The sequence below is a fragment of the Athene noctua genome, chromosome 14, assembly GCF_965140245.1.
Source record: "Athene noctua chromosome 14, bAthNoc1.hap1.1, whole genome shotgun sequence".
NCBI lineage: Eukaryota > Metazoa > Chordata > Aves > Strigiformes > Strigidae > Athene > Athene noctua.
The window spans coordinates 12650543-12676411 of NC_134050.1; the positions used below are offsets into that span (position 1 = coordinate 12650543).

The 25869-nt window shown below is 41.0% G+C and overlaps 1 protein-coding gene across 1 annotated transcript in view; it reads left to right on the forward strand.

The window, feature by feature from the left end:
• SCUBE2 (signal peptide, CUB domain and EGF like domain containing 2) overlaps positions 1–25869 on the forward strand; it is a 44474-nt gene that overhangs the window by 7413 nt on the left and 11192 nt on the right. The window contains exons 5-17 of the mRNA XM_074918641.1: positions 770–904; positions 6511–6636; positions 7032–7148; positions 8010–8099; positions 9727–9843; positions 10819–10941; positions 12798–12914; positions 15456–15578; positions 16068–16184; positions 16806–16892; positions 17608–17712; positions 18960–19115; positions 19480–19683. Coding sequence (XP_074774742.1) covers positions 770–904; positions 6511–6636; positions 7032–7148; positions 8010–8099; positions 9727–9843; positions 10819–10941; positions 12798–12914; positions 15456–15578; positions 16068–16184; positions 16806–16892; positions 17608–17712; positions 18960–19115; positions 19480–19683 — 1617 coding nt within the window. The remainder of the gene's footprint in view (positions 1–769; positions 905–6510; positions 6637–7031; positions 7149–8009; positions 8100–9726; positions 9844–10818; positions 10942–12797; positions 12915–15455; positions 15579–16067; positions 16185–16805; positions 16893–17607; positions 17713–18959; positions 19116–19479; positions 19684–25869) is intronic.

Consider the following 25869-nt stretch of genomic DNA (forward strand, 5'->3'; position numbering starts at 1 on the left):
AAACAAGGGAGGGATGGGGAGGAAGGTGTTTTTAAGACGAGATAATGCTTCTCACTGTTCTACTCTAAATGGTGTTCTTAGTGTTTGAATTAAATTGATATTTTTTTTTTCCCCTAATGAGTCTGTCTTTTGCCTGTGACCTTAATAGGGGAGTCATCCCTCCCCGTCCTTACCTTGATTCTGAAGCGTTTTGCTTTATTTTCTTCTTCCCATTCCTGAGGGGGGAGGAGTAAGCAAGCAGCTGCGTGACGCTTAGTTGCTCTCTGAGCTCAAACCACGACAGAAGCTTTCTGGAAAACCACCTTTTATAGCTTGGATGGGTTTGGAGCCAAAGTTGCGTCCCATCGAGCAAGACAAAACCATGTGTGGATGCTCAACCTAGATGTACACGGGCTAGGCTGCTGAGCTGTTATGAGGCTGCACCGAGAGTACGATCATGTAGGTAGAATGTGGAGCCTTGCTTCTGGCTCCACCAAGGTTACTCTGCCTTAGTTGTAGCCAGTAACTCTGGTTAGTTGGCCAGCATTTCTTGGGAGCCCTGTGACTGATTGGGCAAACTGTGAACAGGGGAGGAGCAACAGCAAAAATACACTTTCCCAAGGGTGATAGCACAACAACAACAGCAGGCTAGCCTGGGGTGTCTAAGCTGCCTGCGTGGTTACGTGCCGAGTAGATGTCTGTCCATACCGCTCACTGAGCGGCTGCTGCCAATATGAGCGTGTTGGTGTTAGTACAAAGCTGATTCTCTCTCTCTCTCTCTCTCTCTCAGATACAGATGAATGCATGTTCAACAACGGCGGTTGCCAGCATGTTTGTGTCAACACTGTGGGGAGCTACGAATGTCGCTGTAAGGAGGGGTTCTTTCTAAGTGATAATCAGCATACGTGCATCCACCGCTCAGAAGGTACTGGCTGCTTCGCTCTAGGCACCTAGCAGGAATTTTTGACAGAAGCTAACTGCAAAATCTCTAAAGCAGCTTCAAAAGTATTTTCAGTTTGAGTTTTTCAAAGCTGTGAAGGGTCTTGAAGTCCTTGCTCCTTTTAAAAGGAACTGTGTCAGAATCTTCTAAGTGACTTTGAAGACTCTTTACATCCCTTTTACACCTTTGATCCCACCTGTATGTCTGCAGCGTTGTGCTTGTTAAAGGCTGTACTGCTGTACTTGCAGTGTACTTCGTGCTCTCTGGTGCGACTAAGCTGTGCCTTGATCCAGGGAATGGCAACAAACTGAAGGACAGTGAGTTCTGACCATTTCCACTGGCTCTAGTTACAGGGCAATACCTGCATTACCTTCGGGTACCTTTTAGATTCCCTGTATGGTGTTTAGGTTTCAGCTAAGAGATTTATTGTTTGTCAGCCCCAAAGGTATTCAAATCACATTCTTTGTTTTGAGTGAAACCTTTATGAAGCGACCCTGGGAGATCAGAGAGCCTTGGATATCTAATTAGACATCGGATTGAACAAAATTATTTTTGATGCCTTTAGGGAGTACTTTAAAGTGGTTGTTCAGATCAGGGAGTTGTCCATTGAACTGTACAGTGAGTATCTTACTAAGAAGTATTTCAAGCTGCAAAGTTTTCTTTAATCTATGGTTTATCGTTGGCATGACTATAAGAGGAAACTGAGCATGAATAAACAAATCTCACTTTAAAAATCCCCATAGTGAAGAGATCAACATTTATAGACATATATGGCCATCCACGGAGTGCACCGAGGTGCCTGTCATCTGACGTAGCTGAACTGATCTTTTGTTTGAATTAAGAATTTGTACTCTTAGCTTCTCTGGTACTGGGCTCGGTCTCACGGGGGTCTGCTGTTGCGTGGTGATTTCTCAGGCTGTTGCTCAGCTTGCCACGGCAGGAGCTGAGCCAGGAGTGGGGACAAGCAGGAAATTTGCAGTGCTGGGGCACGGGATTTCCCTTCATGTTGCCTTGCTAGCGGTGATGTGTGTGATTGTGTGTGCATGTGGATGATGAATGTAAGGATGAAAATCAGTTGCTTGAACTCCTTCTCTTGTCTGATGCCAAGGGAGGAAAAACTTCCAACTCTTCTTATTCTTACTTGCTGCTGCTTGAGTACCACTACTCTCCTGAACTAACAGCAGCAGCATTTCCTGTCATAAATATTTGTTCCCTAAATTGTACCTTTGGAATTCTACCTCTGTTTTCTTATTTTTAAAGATGCAGTTAGTTTCTTTTAATTTTTGGGAAAAAAAAGTGCCTTTTTTGCATGATACCAAATTTCCATTTAATTTTGCCTTTTATTTTTTGAGAAAGAAAAGCAAGTGGAAAAAAAGATGCATTTTTTCCTAAAAACGACTAAATAAAATATATCTTTATGGAAACCAATCTTAAGAAAACAACCCTTTCTAGCTTTTGCCTGAAATGCTTTTTTTCTTCATACTAAAATACAGAAGTGTTTGTTTTGTTTTCTTTAAAAGCCATTTTTTTTAGGTTACCATGCTGTGACTGTTTCCCTCCCACCTCCCACCCATTACTGTGAAGAAGTGTTCCACGGGATTCCCCACTTTTTTTTTTTCCTTGGGTGGGCAGGTCTGTTGTAAGCCAAATCTCACTGCTTTATCTTTCCGCTCACTTTGTTCTCTGCTTTTCTGCTCATTGCTAGGTCTTCTGTTCTCTGCCTTGTGTATGCATCTCTCAGTGTATATAGTTTATTAGTTCTCTTTTGGGAACCCCTGCTTAGATCATCTATTCAGTTTTGCTTCTTACCTGTAATACAAGGGGGTATTTCCTTCCCTGCCTCCCAGCCCAGTTAAGAGAGTGCATACATTAATGCTTGAGAGACCTTCCTAGTGATCTGCAGTACTGGCCTTTACATACACAGAAAAACAGTGAACTGGAGTTGAGATAGCCCCAAGCCTCTCTTTCTCCTGTTGTATTCCTCCTGATGACCAGTGTAATAGGGGAGCCTGAGAGTCACCTGCCCTTCCAAGTCTATCTGCAGTTATCCTCTGGTTTCCTACTGTGACATGGCACTCAAGGTCAGGTAGCTGTAAGAGGAGAGTTTTATAACTAAAGTTGATTTTTCATCTGATATGACTGTTGGTCTGAAGCACAGGGGTGCTCTGAGAGCCTTGCTGGTTCTGCCTAGCTGCTGCTTAAACCACAGGAACTCAGAGGGCCTTGGGAAGTTGTTCATAATCCTATTTTTCTCCTTGTTTGTCTGCTCTGAATGAGCTCTTCTTCATCTATATGTGGGAGAATGGATTTACTTTGGGAGGCTGTTAGAGTGGCTGGCAAGGCAGCCATGCACATGTAGCTTGTTTTTGTGTTTAACTTGCTCTATATTAGAGAATACAAAAATTTGAAGGAAGACAGTTTTTTATGAGTAAATATGCACATCCTGTGGTTGCTACTGATGGCAAATCCCTTGCAGTATTTCAGAGTCATAGCTATCTACTGGTTGGGCTGAATCAATGGGAACGAATTGGACCTGGAAAATGAAAGCCACATTTGAAATCACTGAAAACCTTGGACACAGGGGATCATCTCTGCTATTGCTCTTAGAGCCCTTCTGACTGTGGAGAACAGTGATAACTAGAAAGCTTTTTGGAAAAAGTTGCCTTAACACAAGGGTGTAGAAAGCATGAAAAAAGGCCAAAGCATTCCTGGGATGTGCAGTGCTGCTGCTCCTTGCCATTTGGCTGTTAGAGGGTGCTTCCTCTAACATTGCATCCTCTCCCTCTGCCCTATTGAGTGCCTTTTTGAATGTACCCTAAATGGAGCCTTAATATTCTTAACAGATTGGTGGTGGTGTCCCTACATCTTCTGTGTAAAAAAAGACAAAGATTTAAACACAGATCATACATGTAAGAGATTAATTTAACATGATCTGGTAGGGAAATACCATGCTGGCTTTTTGCCTGTGTCTTGCCAGTGACAGGAGTGTTCAGATCTCACTGGAGTTCCCTGGGTAACTTTGCGAAGGTCCAGTCATCAGAAAGGAATCATACGGCTTGGGGTCCGCTAGGCCAGGTGGGCACTGGATTCAGCTCCCTGGGCTGTAAGTGTGGCCATCAAGAGAGTCATCCGTCCCGAGGCATCCGGGTGTCAGTAGGGCAGGGTCTAATGTGAGAGAAGTTGTATGTCTGGGAAGCATGTGGTGGGATTTGATCAAAACTTGTTTGAGATTTGGTTCTGGACCACAGTCTGCCACTGCAGCAGCTTTGGAACGGTGTGACCTGGGAGACTTTGTATCCTGGAAGGAGTTTGCAGTCACACAGCGTTTGTGGTTTTACAGACATTTCTTTAATACAGCCTTAGAAAATGGGGCCGAGAAGAAATTTCCTACCACCTTTGGAAACAAGCAGCTTCATGGTAAATGCTTGAACTTGTGGATGTATATAACTTCTGAGAAATGCTGTCTTTTGGGTCAGCTAGATTTTGGTGGGCTTGGTCATGTACCTTGTTACACAATGGATACTGTGTTATTAAAATATGCACTGGTATGGGAAGTGAAGTTTTAGCTTTCTGTGGACACCTGACTGAATTCTGCTCACTCAAGACGGAGCAATCCCAAATTGAGCATTTAAACCATTTGTCTGATGTCAGTGAACTTTACCAAAGTACCTGCTTGAACAGTTTCCCCTTTGGCAGCTCAATAGAAACAAAATAACTTTGTTAACAGAAACTAAACTGCTAATTCTCTTAATGCTTTTTAACGCCTCTGGCTAACAGACAGAATCATACTGCATGCTTAAGAACAGAAATGTCACGAAAACACAAGAGTTAATGAGGCTAATTTGTGGGCTCATAGGTTGTCTCCTTCCTTGACTGACAGCACAATAATGGCTGATAGCTTTCATGTGGGCTCCTTGGGCTGTGGCTGTGTACTGCAGGATTTGAAGTGTCATTGTCTTGTTAGACTTCTACTGAGTCCTCACTGTGGGAAAGGCATCAAAAAGCCAGTAGAGCAGAATAATCTAGGCTCTGCAATATCCATTCTTTTGTTGCTTAAAGCTGCCTTAATAGAGAAAGAGTACTGTAGCTTGTGCTTCAGATGGCAAGAATAGTTGTGTGCAGAGCAAGGACCTAATTGAAGTGTAGCGGAATAATTGTGACGAGCTGATCTCTGCTTGCCAATACAGTGGTTTTGTTTCATTTAGTAATAAGTCTGCAAAAAGGTCTGTGTAAGTTTAAAAAATATGTAGGGTGTGGAATTGTTCACACAATCCCTTCCTAGCAGCATGGCCACCTTTTTCGTTCTCTCTGATTGTGCATCTGCTCAGCTCAGTAGAAGTTTACTGAGGTAATGTGGGATAAGCCCTTGCAGCCAAAGTATGCTCCACTGATTCTTCTCAAATGAAGTGTTCTCACCAAGCAAAACAGAGCATTTTGTTGTAAAATGTCTTATAAAAGCCAGATGCACCAAGGCAGAGAATTTGATGGCAAAGGTGTGTTCTCTATATACCTGAGAGCACTCAGTTGTCTTTTCTCCCAGTTTGGTAGCGCTACAGAACCCTTCAGCAAAAAAACTGGTGTACAGTTAGAAGAAAAACTATTCCTTTAATTTGGTCAAATGATCTTGTGTGATAACTTAGCCAGCTGCTATGTAGTTTTAAGTTGTGCATGTATGGGGCAAAGTGAAAGAAGATTTTACAATAATTCTAGGAAAAAACTCCTCCCTGTTTAATTGACTTAAACTTTTTGCAAAGGCCAGACAAGGCACCCTGGCACTTATTGAATGCTAGAGCATGAACAGGTTGTAACTGTCAGAGACAAAAATGACAGGGTGTTTTTAGGAGGTGCACCAGAAGGAAGTCAGTCACTAGTGTCCCATTGCTTTTTCATTAGGTTAAAGCAGTTACTGGCACTACATTCTGTCCAGTTGGCAAGGTGTGTAGATATACAGAACACTGTGATAATCCCCAAACAAACCAAACAAAAACAAAACCCCAACAAAACAGTTAACAAAAAAAGAGTTTACATACAGCATATGTACAATCTGCATGTCTGCTTGGTCACTACCCGTCACTTTTGAGGTAGGTTATGTCTTTAGGAATCTGCTTTGGAGACCAGTAATTGAAATAGGGATGACTCTTCTGACAGCCTAGGCATTCTTGTGTCTGGTGGCTGCTCTTTTAAGCAGAGAAATAACCACTTTAGGCTTTGATTTTTGGCAGGTATCAGCCACCTTGCAATTTTTATAAAAGAAATGAGGGATTTTTATAAACACTGGTATAAAGTGAGAGCATTGGGTGAGAAAGCAGATGCTATACAAATCTAGGGATGTTGCTTGTTGACCTTGTAGTCAAAGAACATGGGCACAGAAAAGATCACAGATGGAGAAACTGTGGGGCCAATGACTTTGCAGGATTGGAGTTTCTGCCTTTTCTGTCTGTAAGCTTATCCTTTTTGTCCTAACTCTGTAGAGTCTTCCCAGAAGTAGCAGGCTGTTGTCTGTGTGTGTGTTGAACTGACGTTATTTGACTGTTGCCTGCACGCAGCAATGCTGAGGATGCTGATGTTCTTGCACTTGCCCTGTTTTGCAGAAGGCATGAGCTGCATGAATAAAGATCATGGCTGTGCCCACATCTGCAGAGAAATGCCCAAAGGAGGAGTTGCCTGTGAATGCCGACCAGGATTTGAACTGTCCAAGAACCAGAGGAGCTGCATTTGTATGCAACATTCTGCGTATGCTTATGGTTTGCCAAAGTGAACAAATAGTGTTCTGTTTGCAGTGATATGGGCTTTGGTATGTTATAGCTAAACTGGGATGACACACTTAAATTGTGAGCATTTGAATTAAACTAGAATCCATGGCTTTGCTGGACACTATCACACCACTCTATTGGTTGCTACAGCATCTGTAGTTTGGGAGTTGTGCCATCATTCGTAATGATGGTAAGTTCAGCTCCACAAGAGAGCTCTGCAGTGTTCCAGTCTCAAGAGCTCTTCAGGAAAGAGGCATGTTTGGAAAGTGTACTGGATTGTCAAATGAAAGCAGAATTGCACACTGTCTTTCAGAGAAGCTGGAAGTACCTGTGAGATGTAACATATGTTTTCTTCCTAGTAACATGTAATCATGGAAATGGTGGCTGTCAACATACATGTGATGATGCTGATAATGGGCCTATTTGTGGATGTCACCCCAAGTACATCATGCACGTGGATGGGAAAACCTGCCTGGGTCAGTATACAGTGGAGGGAAGTAGTTTTCTGGTGACGACTAACTCTAAGTGGTGTGGCATTGCTGTGTGTGCATGATTAATGCTCCTCATGATAGTGTGGCTAGAAAGTGTCAAGGAATCCAAAACTAAGAAACCTGCTAGTCCATGAGTGAGTTGGTTGGTTGGGTCCAGGCAACCTGTGCCTCTCTTTATAAGTAGGTACCTTACACTACTGCAGCCTGTAATTATCACTGGTCCCTCTGAAGCACAAGGCCTGTCACTAACCAAAGAAGATTCCCTTCCCTCTAGGAAGGTTCAGTTTCTTGTATAGCATGAGCCAGAGAGTGTAACCAAGCAGTATGTCTGTTAAAAGAAACTGAATTGAACTCTGTATTCAATTAATGTACGGTTTTTGCAAGGCAGTTATTCACTAAAGAAAGCACTTAAGATTTATAAACTATTCCAGTCTCTGGAAGAGTTTGTTGTTTGTTGATTGAAATCAAATGCTCAGGCATAATGGCCAGTCCTTGTATTAGTCCATGATAGATGATGACAGCGTGCTCTTAACAAAACAGTTCAGTTAGTCCTTTCATCTGGTTGCTGTTCACTACATCTGTAGCACATCTTCTGTTTTGTGAAGCATACTGAAGCAAACATGAGTTGTAAGGAAGCAAAGTATTCTCCTGGTTTTGACTGAAGGGTCTTCATGATTTTTATTATTACTTTTTTTTAAAAAAAAGTACTTCTGCCTAGTCAGTTCTGACTGTCTCTGATAATTCAGCATGCGATGAAGCTGTTTGCATGTGTATACGTATTTGATATAAGACAAGGCTTCTAGTCAGGGCACGTTTACTCATTTTCTTTTTTCGTCTTCCTTACAGAGAGGGAAGAGGCTGCTGTTGAAATTTCAGAGGGAAATACTACAGCAGGAGCTGATGTGGACAAGAGGGTGAAGCGACGGTTGCTTATGGGTAAAAGTGCTTATCCAGAATAATTTTGCTGTTTGCTGAAACCTTTTAGATTAAGGAATTGTTTGGGGTTTTTATTTATTGTAACCATCGTAGCTCTGGACTAAATTCTGCTTGAGATGCTCTGCTTCCTTATAAGGACATAATATTATTCCATAGTGTATAAAAAACTGTGTACATTGTTTGTGACAGTAGGAGGTGTCAGGAACTTGCCCCTGAAGTAGTGTATGTTTCCATGGTTCTAATTCGTCATAGGAATGCAGTACAATCCCTTCTGTGCTACAGTTTTAACCAAGTGATTGTAGAGGAAGCAGTGTTTTACCTGGTGCTTTTCAACTGGAAGTATACTTCTGTGTGGAAGAGAATTGGGCTCAGTGGTGGATTGCATTGAGAAGGATATGTTAGGGTACAAGGCCATCTTATTCTTCCTGGAGGTGTTCACATCTGGCCCAAAGTGCCAGCCTCTGAGGCTCTGTCACTACTGGGAAGGCACTGTCAAGAGAAACAGTCACTGTGGTCTCAGGGCAGCTGGGTCAGTGGATGTCCACCTCTCAAGAGCCCTTAGTCCAGGCAGTCAGGGTGATTTACTGTGCTTATTGGCATTTGCCACAGAAGTGGCATAAAGTGTGAAGGCTGAGGAATAAACAGCCAAAACCTAGCTCTGAGCTCCTGAATCCTTATTTAGACATCTAAATAAATAGCCTCATTTACGAAAAAATGGCACTTATGAGGAAAGAAGAGGCACTCTCTCTTCACATGGAGATTGGACACAGCCTCCAAATATTGAATGTGCGATGAGAGCCTGGGAGGGGATAAACCAGTAAAGGTCTCAAAACTTGGGAGTAAGTAGCATATGCTTGATGCTGCAGAAAGCTAAGAGACAGAGGTAGAAAGAGAGGATTTCAAAAAGCAGACATAGAAAATTATCTTTGCTGCTCTCTGAATCAATATGTGCTGCATAAAATCGCATTTGCCCAGTCAGTGAAAATGTTGTTTGGCAGGTGGTTACACTGACTACAAGAGGGTGATGTCAAATAGTAAGTTATTTCCATTTAGTTGGATGTGAAGAACCGTGCTTTAGGGGTGTTTGCTAGAAAGGTTTGTTGAGATTTAGACATAGTTTGCATCGGGAGAAGTTAGAGGAACATTAGGTTGAGATGGCGTCTGGGCTACAGGCCTGAAGGGCAGTTCAGTGTGAGTGTAATCCACCATGACTGGGAGCACAGGCAGCGTGTGAAGGCGTGTTGGGAGGGGTTTAAGAAAACTGGTTTAGTAGTGCTGAGTGTAACCAGGTGTCTGAGCATTGATGGGAAGTGTCAGAGGATCAGCCAGGATTGAGTGTGGGCATAAGGAGACAGACTGACAGGAACAGATTCATCATCAAGGAGGAGGGATTTGTGTTTAAGGACGAGCATATCCAGAGCCAACATCTTTGTAGAGTCTCTTCAGAAAAACTGGACATAGCCGAGGCAGGGATTTTGCCAACACATGTATTTGCTAGTTGCTCATGTATACTAGACTAAATGTGGTTGAAGAGCAGTGTGCTTGGAACCGTGCCTTGTATCACATGATGTTTCTTGTTATCATTATAATATCCCTGAGCAAACTTCAGCTGTATCTTTTTGGCTAGAAACATGTGCAGTAAACAATGGTGGCTGTGATCGTACGTGCAAAGATACATCGACTGGAGTTCACTGCAGCTGTCCTGTTGGATTTACGCTCCAGTTTGATGGGAAGACATGTAAAGGTGAGTTTATACTAGTGGACACGTGCGTACCAACACCTTGCTGTAAGGTATTCCTCTCCAGATGAAGGTAATCCGGTGTCCAGAGGAAAGCCAGTAATCTGACCTAAGAAAGGACTTTAGCCAGGGGTAGATGCACATCTTCTATTGCATCAGGTGCATCATGTGCAGAGAATCTCTGCTGCTCTGCCCTCCCCCTCACACTCCTGCCAGGATGGCCTCATTTTTCAGAGGTGAGGTTTGGTAGGAGGTGATACGGGTCTGTGGTAAAGTAGAGGTCAGTACTGGCAGGGGTAGGCATGTAGGCTCTTACAGGCATACGGTCCAATAGTCTGCTATTTTACTCACAGTCAGCTGGCCATTAAAGCAGTTTGTAAGTATCAGTGTGTAAACAGGATTACGTGAAGACAATTACTTATACTGGTCCAAGCAGCTCTAATGAGAGTACTGGAAAGGAGCAAAGGGACATTTGTGTTGTATATTAGAATGCATTTTCCAGTAATAGATGTTAAAGCTGTTCTGCTAGGCAAAAATGATGGAATCCTCATGCCTGAGTCAATTAATATTAGATAAAGAACTTGTTCTAATATTGGCATGAAAAAGACAGTGTAGCTCAGGAAGTCTCCTCTGTCTGAGATTTCTGCAGAACTTAGGAAGAGGAAATGGAGAGAATGTTTAAAAAGCTGTTAGAGAGCATTTAAGTCAAAGTGTTTCCAAACAGAACTCAGGGAAATGGTCTTTTGTGAATAAATGTAACCGTTCAATACATTAAATGAAAGCAAATAACACTGTCACAGGACTGAATGGGACAGATCATTTTTAAGAGCTGGAACTGATCTTCCTTAAAATTGGTGATAGTCTCACTAGATTTTGTTTCTGGGCTTCTCTAACCAATTGGACGTGACTGTTTCTGGATCTGGCAGTGGAAGTATGTCAAACGTACTGTGTTCATTTGCTGAAGCACTTCTTTCGTTACAGATATCGATGAATGCCAGTCCAATAACGGAGGCTGTGATCATTTCTGTAAAAACACTGTTGGCAGTTTTGATTGCAGCTGCAGAAAAGGGTTTAAATTATTATCAGATGAGAAGTCTTGTCAAGGTATGTGCACTAGAGAGGCAATAGAAGTAGAACAAATCAGCGTGGCTTGGACATCTACTACAATGATGAAGTGATAATGGACTGCAGGATAATTTCCATGCCTCAGTTTTGTGTTTGGTTTTTTGTTTGGGTTTTTTTTTTCCTTTCTGAAACAGCTGTTGAGTTAACATGGTTGGCTTGATACTGTTGTAGGAAGTATGTTTAACAGCACAGGGAACTGTTATCTGGAAGTGACAGAGATAGCATCATATTAAAAAGCTCCTTATGAGGATAATGCCTCCCCCTGCCTTCTATTAATGATCTTAAAAATTATTTACAGGGAAAAATACACAGTATCTCTCTGTCCGTCTTACTGACTAGTTCACCATTACAGTGAAATTATTTTTTCTTGATGGGATATTTAGATGCCATGAGTTCATTATTTAAAGGAAAAAAGATATAACGTGATCTATGAAATTACTGGCCTGTAGACAGGCTGGAATCACTGTTCCCTAAAACATCATAAAGCATTTGATTTTTAGGATGACATGGATTTCTGCTGTGAGACTTACAAAACATATTTGTTTTTCTGTATAATGATTTGTATGTACAGAGTTAGCAGTCCTGATTAAGCTGCTTAAATCCATTAAAATGTAAGTAGCAAAATGGTCTGTGGTTTTTGAAAAGCTACGGTTTGAAACAATGTAAAGCCGATCAGCCAATTGGGAAGGTGAATAATTCAATTTCTTAGACAACCATCTGACACTAATCATGAATTAAAGCTGAAATGACCAAGAGAAAATAGTTTTCACCTGGGTTTTTGTTGTATTCTTATCCTTTTTAAACCAAAGAACAACAACTATTTATATGGAACAAACTTACTGTAAAAACACAAGATTTTAAAGATAGTGCATGTTTTTTCTTAATGGAATCTGTTTATGAATGTGTTTTAAAAACTTGTATCTCCCCTTTGTCTATGTCACTTCTGTTACTTTCCCTAGATTGTTTCAAAAGTGATATCTTGAAGCATGCCCAAGCCCAAGAAAAAAGAATGATGTAATGTGTCAGTGATGTTCATGTGAATTTCTTTGTATCTTGCAACATTCTTACATGGCATGCATAATGTACTAGCACAGAAGTTTTAGGTGCTTTTTGTGGTATAATAAATATTCAGGGCCTCAGAAAGTGATGGGAATCTTACCATATTACCATTCAATTCACTGAGATCATGATTAGGCTGTTATGCTAACTGTGCTTTTACAAGGAAGATGTGTGCAAAGTGATTGTAATGCCAAGGAAAAGTTTTGCTGGAGAAAATGAGGATCTCAGAAGCTTTCAGAGATAGGCATTGAAGGCTAAATATACAGTATACTAGATAAGTGGAAAAATTAAGCAAATTATTCCAGTCATCTGTATTCAGGCATATCTCAGAGAACATGGTGATTTTCAGCACATTTAAATCAGGCACTGCATATTCATATAGAGTTAAAAATGTGGCCTTTGCTTTCATTTATGGGGAAAAAACAAAGGCAATTCTTTCTTTTGTAAATCTATTTCTGCAGACCTTATGTGGACTTTTCTTAACTAAATAAGAGTTCTGACAGCATTTTTTTTTTTCTTGTATGGAAGAGAAATAATTTATTTTAAACACAGTTGTTCTAAGTGTAGCATCAGTTTTTATGTTTGCCAAGAAAGAGCTTGCTTGGCAGACTGATTGTTCTTCTTAAAACTTGTCATTTCATTATGTTATGTTATTTTCTTTAAAAGAATTTGCTTAGTTTACATAAATCTGCACATCTCTGCGTCCAACTTGGTTAGCTCATCAGTGCTCCCTTGTCAGGCTGAAAGATATTGATGTATCCCTTTAAAACTTGCAGACATTGATGAATGCTCATTTGAACGGACATGCGACCACACGTGCATCAATCATCCAGGCACCTTTGAGTGTACTTGTAACAAAGGATACGCTCTCTATGGCTTCACACATTGTGGAGGTGAGTTATAAAAAGATACTACAGGCCATGCTGGTAGAATAGTGTTGCCACAGGTCTGATTAGTGTCTGTGCAAGACACAATCCTATGTATATGCAGTAGGCTTGGAGAGTAAATGTTACTCTTTGCCATGGCAAGGAGACATAGCAAATGTAGAAACTAATCCTGCTTTTTTCTTTCTGTCTTTGTTCAAATGATTTTTCCCTTCCCACCCTGCATCCAGAAAGAACTTGTGACTGTTAGAACAAACCAATGCATTTTGCACGTGGATATGAAAGCCATAATATGATACAATTTTCATATGTAGAAGTCTCATTGACTTCAATGAAAAGTCGGTGGAATGGGACTTAAAGAACAGGAAGCTCTGCGTGACTTAGAAAATTACGGTTTTGCAGATTGCCCTTGTGCATATGTCAGATCCTCATGTGATGTAGATTGGAACTGATCTACACTGTAGGTTGTACTGATTTACTGATTTTTGGCCAAGATTAATACTCTTAAATCTTTTATGTCTTTCCTACAAGAAAAGTTCAAGGAAAGAGAGAAAGATGTTCACAGAACCTCAATGTGTGTCAAATGTGAATATTTCTGTGACAAATTCCCAGAATTAACATGAGAAGATGTGAATAATTGGATGCTAAATGGAATTAAATGTGTTTCATATAAGCTCTAGGCAAGAGCTTACTGACTCCGTTTGCTTGCTTAATTCTGAATAAGACCTATTTATTTCTGAGGCAGAATGAGTACACTTGAACTTGGAGATAACAGTACTGAGATTTCTGCATGCCTGATCTCTTCTAACCTCTGCCTCTAGAAAGTCTGCAAAGAAGATTACAGGGCTACAACACCACTGTGTTTTATCCTGATGAACAGGGTCTGGATGAGGAGTAACACTATTCATGTGTTCTATTTGCTAAAAGAAGTCTGTTCTCATGAATACCCTTGCATTAATCCCATTTCTTTTGGCCACCAATGAGGGAAAGGAACTGTAATTTTTCTGTTGGGTGCTAATTGGCCTCTTCATATCATACTGCTGTGCAGATGATGTTAATCCTTGTACCATATTAAGTCCTTCATTTACTGGCAATCACAGGCTGTGTCAAAGCTGGTAGAGTTACTGAGTATACACCTTCTGACCTATATGGAAGAAGTTAGTAAGTGCTGGAGATAATAGGTTGTCATTGCATGCAGTATCCTAAAGAAAGGTCAATGCAAATCAAAGTTCTGGGCCGATTTTGTGGTATCTTGGGTAGTAGTACCAATTCAAGGTGTTCTGTTTTTTCTCCGTTATCCCTCTGCTGCTCATTCCTACCCCTGCTGTCTCAATTCTTTTAGTAGCATGTTTTTCCCCCCGAATCAGCTCAGTTTTGTAATCTGTTCCATGGTGTTTTCTACCAAATTGTATCTAGAGGGGAGAACAAATCTGTGGAGAACAGTGACGAGAACTTATTATTTCCATTGGGAAAAGTGTATGTAGAAGTGGGTACCCTCAGTTGCTCAAACTTTCTGGGACTTACAAGAGATTTCTTGATGGCATCTTTCTAGAGTTATGTAATTGCCATAAAGTTACTGGAGACAAGTGAAGCAGTCGTCAGGGTGCATCTGAGAAGCAGAGATGTAGAACTTTGCATTTCCCTTTGTTGAAATTCATGAGATTCCTGTCGGCTGATTTCTCCAGCCAGTGAAGGTCCCTCTGAATAGTGGCACAACCATCTGGTGTATCAGCCACTCCTCCCAGTTTTGTATCCTCTGCGAACTTCCTGAGGGTGAACTCTTGTCCCATCATCCAGGTTCAGTGAAGAGGATAAATAGTATTGGCCCCAGTCTTGACCCCTGGGATACACCACTGGTGAATGGTATATTCTGCATCAGCGTGCGAGTTTGCACCAAAGGCAGTGTGTTGTGTTGTCAGTAGTTTCTCCTCCTATTGGCATTGAGGCATCGGCCTCAAAATTGGGTAACTGGCTGAAAGGAGCGATGGTGATACAGTAGTGTTACGTGCCCAAAAGTGGTATCTTGAAGCATGCCCGAGAAAAAAAGAATGATGTAATGTGTCAGTGATGTTCATTTAAACTTCTTTGTATCTTGCAACATTTGACATGGAGTCAAATAGTGTTCCACAGTAGTTGTATTTATCTGAGCACTTTGGAGGATTGATGAGTATGAATTCTGTCCATGTTGCCTGTCTGTATTCCAAATCAGAAATATTAATTAACCAAACATGGTGCAGTGCAGACTTGATTTGGTCTCCTTTTCTGTGAGTTAATTTGTTGTTATATTGTTGAAACTCAGTATTTTTTTAATTACGTCGTTTAAGGACATACCTAACATCTCTCCTCTGACAACATTTGATCCATTTTGATGTTTAGCAATGAATTTCCATGAGAACAAAACTATTTCAAGGTGTGTGTCCAGATAGCATTCCTAAAATATTTTCTAAACCCTACTAAGCAGTATTTGTGTACATGTTTACCTAGTGGAGTTAGAGTACAGGCCTTTGGCAACAGTAACTTTTTAAAAGTGTTTTTACCTTTCCTCTGTAGATATTAACGAATGTAGCGTCAACAATGGCGGTTGCCAACAGCTGTGTATGAACACGCTGGGAGACTATGAATGCCTGTGTCACTCTAACTACAAATTACACTGGAATAAAAAGGATTGTGTTGGTAAGGTACCTAGTAAATATATTTCTACTCCTGATGTGTCTGATGGCCATGTGGTTATAGTCAAATCTGAAAATCTTGATCTGTCCAGTTAAGGGGTATGAGTCATTATTCCTGGTATTCCACTTTACTTTTTAGTGAGGCATGATGGTACTGATGTTGAAATGGATAAAAACAAGCAAAACCCTCCCCAAAAAACAGGAGATACTTTGAGGGATTTTGATGCTTTCTTTCCTGTGCTTTTATCTAGCTCATTTTTCTATTTCCTTTTGTTTCTCTGCATGAGAAAGTTTGCTGATGATAGCTTTACCTAGAAGTAAGTTATGTATGTGGTACAATCTTCTAGTGGTTTTATTTTGCTTTGATTTTCTGTCTAAATAGCATATTAGTTTGCATGGGTGCTCTCAGGTACAAAAGCAGCCGCATGCTGATTTATTAGTAGAGTGTATGTAGATGTTTTACTTCTGTGAGTATTTGTTTTATCCTATTTAGAGACAAAGGGTCCCTTGCCTGGTAGTATGTCACCCAAGGCATTACTGCACTGCATTAAGAGTGGTGGGAGCGATAGATGCTTCTTAAGCTGCTCTTCAGATGTCCAAGTATTTTCTGGTAAGTCACAAACAACAAAAACAACTGTATGATTCTGTAGAGAATATAAGAGTAGCAAACCTCTTAACTCTGATGGAAGCCCCAAGAAGTAGACGATCAACAGGGACCTTTCCTCTTTCACTGTAGATAATAAAGGGCTATATCCCTGCCAGTGTCCCAGGAAAGCCCCCCTTTCCTTGTCTTTTATAACCACTCTACCCTCAGATTCCCTTCTCATGACAACTGTCTTTTTGAAGCTGGGGAGGACAGGGCAGAATTCTCCGTGCTCCCTGGGCCATTCCTTAATTGGCCCTGAGAGCCGCTGCTGAATGGGGCGAAGGCATTCCAGCCCTGCGTGGGGTCTGAGATTTTGCCCGCAGAGCCCCTCCACCCCACAGGACCCAGCACGCGGGCTCGGCCAGTGCTTACGGGACAGATGCTGCTTTTCTTCCTGAAACCTTTAAATTGCTTAGGAAGAGACAAGCTCTTATGTGGAGTATTTTATGAACAACATTGTTGAAAAAGGTGAAATGATGATGCTCATCAATGAATTAAAAATGTCTTTTATACTACAGGAGTCTTCAGTCTGTGCACAGTGCCTGTGTCTTTACTGTCTGTCTGTCTGTATGGTCTGTCTGTTAGGAACACAAGATGCCTACACCCTCACCTGTGGCAGGTCATCTCAGCTTAAGAAAAAGCAGCAAAATACAAATGCATCCAGCTGGCTGGGTAATCACTAGACTTACTGTTGCATGATTTGACTGATTTCTTTTAATAGATAACTCTGAAATAAGGGCATTCCTGTTGACTTTCTATTTTCCCTCTCCATTATATTCCCTCTGGTTTTTCTTCCTCTTCCTCATGATTACAGCAGGAAATTCCCCTTGTACTGCTTCATCGGCATCACTCAAATGAAGACTATTTGAAAATGAATAAGGAAAGAGAAAAAGATCAGTAGTGAAATAAACAGCTAGGCCAGGAGGCTTATGCCTCTTTTTCAGCTTCAGAACTGGATAGTATTCGCAACATAGAATATGTTTAGGTTCAGCTGTTGGACAATAAACTTCAGAAAGCACTTAAAGATAAACAGATAAGAGGCACTATTTTATATAGAAATAAACTACTTTCTGAACTGGTTTGGGGTATCTCCTTTACTTCAGCTAACCTTTATTTGATTTATCCAATAGCAGATCTGGTCTTGATCTCATTTTTCCTCGTTTTTTTTTTTTTATTTTATTTAAAATCTGTCACACTTTTTTCCAATTCCAGTTGTGAACCAGCTTCACAGCAAGAGGAAGCTGTCATCTCTTTAGGTTTTCTGTGATGACCACTTTTTCACTTTATATCAGCATATTTTTTGATGTCATCAGTATGATGTGACATTAGGGTTATCTAAATTTTCTATTCCTTCTTTAAAATAACATGTCATTGTTTCTTCCCGAAGATACTTCAGCCATCAAGATAAGCGTAACCTTTAAATTAAATGAAGGAAAATGTAGTTTGAAAAAGACTGAGATGTTTCAAGAAGGTCTGGAACAGATAATACCAGGTATGAGTATAAAAATGCAGGTAAGCAGGTTAGAGCCGTAGCTCAGGGGTTAAGTGCTTTCCAGATATGAAGCATGCCACAAGCAAAGCATAGAGGACTGCAGACTTTCTGCTCCTCACTGACCTCATGAATCACACTCCTTCCCAGCCATGGGTCTTGCAATAGTTATTTCGGATCACAGGACTTTCCTGTGACAACCTTACAGTCTTGCTAGGAAGGCCCTTCTCCTTTTTCGTTTGTACTACTGCCAATAAATTCTCAGTAAAATCAACAATTCTTTTCATCCTTTTGATTTCTTCCTTTCCTTTCTCTATCCCTATCCCTTCTTTCTGTTCTTTCCTTTCTCACCTGCTCCTTACTGTCTGATGCTGTACTGATGAATCTCCTGGCCTTTTATGCTGACTCTATTGCCAAATGGTTATTCCTCTTTTCTCTTGTCTTCCTTTTATACTTCAGCAGCCCCAGATGGATATAGTGAAATCAGCTTTTACATCTGTTCCACAGCAGAAAGTGTAGCCTGGGAATTCACAAGGTCAGCAGAAAATGAGGAGGAATGCATTTCAAAAAAGACCAAAAAAAAAAAAAAGCCGAGGGAAGAAATCACTAAACAATATGGTGAATCAGCATGTCAGTTTGTTTGTCCTTAGAGTAACAGTGAGAAGCTACACTAGATGCTCATTGAAGAGTTATATACTCCAGAACCAAAGCTTATACCAGGTGTTTTCTTATACTAAACCTTATTTCCTTATTCAAACCCTGAAAATGGTCTCCAAATGTCCTGTGTGTGCAACCACTAGTTAATTTAAACACCACTATAAGCTAATATGTTTTTCACATGCTTCATATGAGTGCAAAATTTTTTCCCTCAAGTAGCCTGCCTAATGTAGACAGTGTCCTGATTTTAAGATGCTTTACGTAGTGCAAAGGCAATTCATTAGAACCTGCTAGCAAAACCCAGGGGAAGCAAGCTGAGCACTGCAGCCAAGCTCTCATCTGAGCAGTGAATCATGTCTCAGACCTGCTGCTGTGCCAGAGTCTCAGCCCAACAGTACATCTGTAGGTACACTGGAGTCATGATTCTATGTGAAGGTGTACCAGCTGAGAAACTGGCCAAACCGTTCACTGGCATGTGGAGTTGATCATTTGCTCCCCTTTAACTTGTCATGACAGCATATGTGCTGAGCACTAGGGAATGTTCAAGAACACATCTGGCCAAGCTTTTGTTTCCTTTAATTTTGTTCATACAGAGAGACATAATTCAGTAATGGAGAGCTTCCACTATGTAAACCTAACATGCAGCTCTGGCAAGAAAGTTCATGGAGCCCTCAGTAGGCTGACAGCAACTAGAGAAATTTTTATCACTGCGGACTTTGAGCTTGAAACAAGCCGAAAGGAGGTGACAGGTTGGTTGGAAAATAATCCAAGGTGCGGTTTGAAGTTTCTTGCTGTTTGCTCCTTGATTTCTGTATTTTTCACTTCTGTCTGTATACAAAATGACAATAAAAAGTATCTCCTGTTTTGAAAATGAATTTTACTGCTTTAAAAATAGTGAGGGATGGGGATAGTTTCAAAGATCAAAGAGCTGCCCATAGATTAAAGTCTTGTGGTCTGACCAGTTTTCTTCTAGCCTGGTGGTGTTGTCCTTAAGGATTTCTGAATTATTCACAGAAATTGCTTTCTCAATGATTTGCATTAGTTGGCCTTTTGAATTGGGTGGATTTTTGTGCATGGTCATTTCTAGCAGCTTTCACCCTTGATACTTTTCAGACACATGTGATGTGCGCTGTGCTCGGAAAAAGACCGAAAAGAGGTTCCGTAAAACCATTCGAACCTTACGGAAGACAATCAGCAGAGACCAGTTCCGCATTCGAGTCTCTGGCATGGACCACGAAGTGGCCAGAAAGTCTCTCAAGCTGTCAGAACCGCAGCAGTCTTGTGGTGCAGGACAGATGCATGTTGGTAACAGATGTGGTAAGTAAATGTAAATTAGGAACAAACCATTATGTGTGGTTTACTGTTTTGCTCAGGTCTGGTGAGCCTGAGGGGATTGTGGGATACTTGTCTCCTGGACAAGCAGTAGGGGATTACTGTTTGTGCTACTGAGATCTGCCCCTCTATGGATTCATTGTTGGCATTTGCTGTGTTATAGCTTGGAATAAGGGCTCAGTGCATTGCACTTTGTTATAGTTGATGAACCGCCTACAGTAAGCTCAAGGTTAGAAAACATGGGAGTAACATTGGGCACTAATGGCCTTGACATCATCAGTTATTTTTAACTCCGTATTTAATACGCAGTGTAACATCGTATTTCTGAACTTGTAAACATTTCATCTCTCCTTCATTGCAAAGAAAAGGCCGAGCAGAGTTTGATAGCCACATTCTCTTTGCCGATTAAGCTCTGAGTCCCAGAGAATCTTCATGACAGTTACAAATTCATGGAGAATAGGGGTTTTATAGGGCAGTACTGAGAAAAATCTTAATTATAATGGCACTGGAGGGCACCACCATAGTGCAGCCCATAATAAATGCTTCCAAAGCACAAAAGTTAAGGAGAGGGGTCAGATGTTATCTTAATAGGGGCCTAACAACCGTGACAGCTAATTCAGGCTGCATAGGGTAGGCAGCATGTAGGTGGTTTTGTGAATCAGCAAGCCTTTAAAATGCTCATCGGATTGAATTAGTACATCTTCCAGCAGCAACCCATTCAGCCTCAGAATAGGTTTTCCAGTCTAGTGTTGCTAAGTCTAGAAAAACTTGGATTCATAGAATAGAAAAATGAATTGGTGTTGTTTAAAACATCTGTGCAAGCAAGCACAGATTAGGGAATTACTCAGGAATTCTGTTGGAAAAAAGCTATAAGTTTTTTCTTTTTTTTTGGTAACGTGATAAATTTGAAAAACTTTGGAAAGCTCACCAAGTTGAGTTTACATGGATGTTTTCAAGCTGTTGTGTTGGATGCTGGAGGAAGGCTTCGAAAAATTGTCTCAATCCATTGTACAGAGCACAATATGGCTTTCAAGCGATTTGTGATTTCATCTGGAAAAAATAGCAATGTGTAAGCTAAAAATACTGCAGGTAGAGAAGGCAACATGAGTTACAGTTAGGAACTGGAATAACAAAGAGAATTTTTTTTAGGTAGCTGCAAAACCAGTTTACTTTCTCAAATGAGAAGCTTACATGACATTTCTGTGCAGCTCAGAGAGAAAAGGGGCTTTTTGGAGAACGACTGGAAAACTCTTTGGTATGGTGAGCACAAATAGCCTGTCCATGGTTAAAACAGAGACACTGAGCATAGGAACACAAATGTTTTGAAGAACAACTTGTAAAAGTCAAGCCTCTTCTGTTGCTGAATTGGTGCCACAGTTTGCTCTGGACATCTTAACAGGTGCTGCTGTGAGCAGTGGAACTAGTAAAATAGGATTCCCTCTGGGTCTCGTGCCTTAAGGTTCCATTTGCTCATTCCTAAGAGGTGTAATTAGTAAATGAATCTTCCTTTCTTCAGCTGAAGTATTCAGACCATATCCTTGTGTAGATTTGCTGTGATCAAACAGGAGATGGAACGTGCACCACAGCCTTTTGCATGGATGCTAAGGAGGTCTCTCATCCACTTGCATGTCCCCCACTTATTTACATTAAACATACAGAAACTTTAGTATATTTGAAACCTCTCTGCATCCTTTGTCAGATTGCTGGAAGTTGGACAGAAAGTTCACTAGCTGCCGAGGGGACATAAAAGTCCAGGCAGAGGCAGTGTTGTTACGTACGCCTCATTTCCTTAGAAAAAGCTGATTGTCCCAACGTGTACTGGGGCGGCTGCTACTTTGACTGCCAGTCAGAAGGAGCTAAGAAAGAGACTGGGGAGAAGAGAATGGAGTGGGAACAGTGTGGAAGAAGAGGAAGAAGCTAGCTCAAGGGGGTGTGTGGGAGAGTTGGGGTTTTTTGTTTTGTTTTGTTTTGATCTGATTGTTTTGTGGAGCTGCTGAGAACTTCTGGACAGGATCGGGGCCCTGCTAATGATTCTGGGGAGAAAGCAACTCCGTAGCAAAAGACACCAGGTCAGCAGATGGATTTGGTGCAGGTGGTGGATGTGGTCTCTGGACAGGCAGAGAACTTTGGCAAAGGGATTTTGCTCGGTCTGACCAGAGGAGCAGGAAGCAGTGAGGGGAAAAAAGTCTAGGGACTTACAAGTCTTCTGTGACGCAGAGCGTGAATGAAGTGGAGGTTTCAGTTCGTTGTTTTCAAATACATTTTTTTTAGAACAAAATAGTTGGAGTATGGCTGTTAGATGTAGTTTTATTGATTCAGATAGTCATGTACTAGTCTTCTTGTGGTAGACTTCTCCTGACACAGCACTGTCTGAAACAGTTGTATCTGATTAGCATAAGAGGGAAAGTCCAGCTCCTGCTCTGTCAGCTTTTGTCTTGGGTAACTGGCCTGCAGTTGCAGCAGTAGGCTCAACTTTGTTTGGTTGCACACTTTTGGTGAGGTAGTACTTTTCCTGATTTTCCTGTCTTAACTCCTACTGTCCGCAGTGGGGTAAAGCACAGAATAAAAACTCCAGAAAGGCATCAGGAACAGGTTAGATGTGATTTCCAAGCTATTTCATAGTTTTTAATATGCTGAATGGTTGCATGTGTGTGTCTGTTGTTCTTTAAGCACCTGTTGACGGTAAAAGGGGATTCACTGCTGATTCCAAGGGATAGTGTATTTTATTTCAAGTTTGCTGTTTAACATACACTTCTGTTTGGGATTTCCTGATGCTTTAGAGGTTCAAGTGTTGCATTTGTCTACCTTGTTATGTGTGAGCTCTGTATCAATCAGTAAGCATATTTAACATTGGCTCACATTGATTAATTCCATGAAATCCTGTGAACGGCTTCCAGGGAACAACCTGCAGTAGGTCTCTACTAATGTATATCACAGAAAATGCATATGGCAAAATGGAACCTTCATTAGCCTTCCCAGAGAACTGGATTCTTATAGCAGGAGTGTGATCTTTTCATGCCGGAGTAAAAGTTATGGTAAAAACCGTGTGTATTTGAATGACAGTGCTTCAAGACTGGATGAACCATCGAAGGATGCTGGAAATGCTACATGCTTCTGTGAGAGGAGATTTGTCTTGGGGAGAATGCAGTTTCATTCACTAACCTGGCTACAAGTATTTTTTCTCTCATATGAGCTAGACTTTAGACCGATGTAACCACCAAAGACCAACTGTTTAAATACTAGCAATTCCTCATCAGAAACTGGTTTACCAGGAACCTCCATATTGACAGGGAAGTTGTACATATTTATTGGGACCCTTTTGCCCTCAGGCACTTTCCACTGAGGGAGAAACAACAAGCATTTTAGCTGCTTTTCCACTGCTTAACTGTCATACCTTGATCACTTCACATGGAGTTGAAAGTACGCCTTGCCTGTTCCATTTGGTATTTTTTTGTGTTGGATACATGAATAAGAGATGGAAGGAGGCAATGAAAAGTACCATTCCCTGAAATTGCTCCGTAAAAGGACACGTGAGCATGCCCTTGCTGCGTAGTAGTCGCAAGCGGATTCATCCGAAAAGCTGTCACTTCAGAGACAAACATAAGCAGCACTGGTATAGGCACTGCTCTGATGTAAATGCTGAGCAGCTTTGTCTTGTGTGGGAGGTGTTGATGCATTTCGTTGCTCAGCATTCAGCAGTTTTGTCCCTTTAGTTTAAAGGATGCAAATAAAATACTAACATTTCATCTCAAAGTTTAGATGTGGTATGATACTGGCATTATAAAAGTATGAGATGTAAAGAGAAAAGCAAAGTGCTGCCTGTCTTTGCAGTTGTTACAATTCGTAGCTGTGTTACACAACAGAGGATTGTATGTTGCAGGTTTTTTTTATAATTTTATAAAAATCTGACAAGAAATTAGGTATTAAATGGGAGAAAGGGTGCTATTTTTCTGCTAATCTGCTTGCTCTGACAATCAGATTTAAGACACAAATCCTTAGGATGCATAACCATCTCATGTGACCTAAATGTGTGAACTGCTAAAACACAATAACTTAAAGGATGCCGCTTCAGAATCAATTTGCATCAGTTGTTTGTGATTTTTCCGTATAAAGTCAAGGCATCATTCTTAAGAAAATGGTGAATTGGTAGATCATGACCTCCTTTATGAGGTTCACCTTCTCAGCCACTGAGATACTACAGCATTTGTCTATAGGAGCAAATGCTCAAAGGCTGAAGTGTTGAAAAGAGGGGAAGAGCCTTTAAATGTCTTTGTAACTGTTAATCCCAGTTCCCTGTGGGCCCCTCTCTTCCCCCCTCCCCCTTTTCTTCTTGTTTTTGCATCAGAAAAGCTTTCACATATTTTTTTTTCCTTTAAAACAGCTGCATGAGACTCAAGACCAGGTTTTTAATGGGTATTGAAGACAAACAAAGACAGTGGCTGCAGAAATGAAGTCTACTAGAGGCAATTGGTTCTTTTGTTCATTTGGAGAAAAACAGGCTTCTGAAAAAAGGGCAAAGTCAGCCAGTGGAATTCTGATTTAATGTCATTATTTGCAAATCTTCAGATCTTGTTTCGACTGGGTATTTCCCATGTGTCAGGTGTGATCATGCAGTTTTTGAAGCTCATAAGCTTTTTTGATTTCATTTAAACAATTGACAGCAAAAGTTTGAACTCTTAGGGATGTTTCTTCAGTTTTGTTATTGGGTTTTTGGGTTTTGTTGGTTTGGTTTTTTTTTTAGAGGGTTCATTCATGTCATCCTAATTTGATGAACAGCCCTGTGGATTTCCGTGGGATTATTTATATGTTGACATAATGTCCTTATAATTAATGTTACTGTAATTGAACCTAACACCAAGTCTGTTTGTTATGCTAAATTGGGCCCTGGTGAGTGCTGTGAGCTTCTAAACAAGCTTTCCTCATTACCCCTGCTCTGTGCTCCAGGGGGGTTAGATGAATGGCCTCTGTTTGGACCATTTCTAGGTGGTGGATGGGGAGGAACGGGAATATGTTTGTGGATCAAATTATCTGGACACTGGTATGAATGACTTTGAAGATCTTGTTTTGATGTAGTCATGTGAAAAAACTGGATCTATTTAAGAGCTTGAGGCATTAAAACTATAGCATCACTTGGAGTAATTTTAATATTTGCATTGAATAATGATATTCATTAGACTGTAAATAGCTAAATCTGTATCTGGATGTATTAACCTCTTATATGCACATAGGATCTGTTAAGGCTTGAAGTGTTTGGTGCATCTCAGACGTCATGGTGGGGGAAAGAGAGGGTTATGCATATTTAAAACTTAATTTTCCCAGTCTCTGTATTTTACATGCTTTATAAACTTAATCCAGAGTTGCTTGATTTTTTTCAAGTCTCACTGATTTCAGATTGATCATGGGTGTTTAACACCATTGAGAATAAGGCTCATTGTTGCATGTAGTAGCATCAGATATGAGTATGTGTGGAGTACCCTCATAGGCCTATCCATCTCAGCCTAGTCTCTCCAGTTCCAGGAGGCATACCACATGCTGCTTCATAAACCAGTGACTTCTGCTGTAAAAGCAACTACTGCTCCCCTTGCCCACTCTGTCTTGCAAGGCCACTCCACGTGCTGGGATTCTGATAACAATGTGCAGTGACTTCTGAGCAGAGAGTGGCCAACTAGGGTGGTGGTGTCCTGTGAACCCAAACCCATGGGCACACAGGACAAGCACCATTGCTCATCCAGCTGGACTCCTCTGTCAGGCTGGTTTGTCTCCAGCAAGATGTTGTGGCCCAAACAGATGTTCTTAATTTTAAGCAGTAAACTGAAAGAGCTGGGTAGTCATTACATGGCTTTCTCTTCACGTTGGGTCAGCCTGTCCTTTGTCCTCCCACTTGATCCTTTTCTCTCTCCAAGCTCGTTCACAACTGTAACCGCTACACTGTACACAGCTTTTATTCAGCTGGTTTTGCACACCCTATTACAGTGGTGGTAGCTAGTTGGACTTTTTTTTAGTTTTCTTTCTGTTGTTGCTACCGTTCAGGAAAATAAAAACTAAATAATTAAATTGATCGGTTCAATCAATTGATTGGCTAGCTTTGATTGGCCAAAGTTTTGGGTTGGCCCAGGTGATTTTACACAAGTTCCTGTCTTTTGCTCTCAGCTCTGTGTTCCTCTGCAGGCA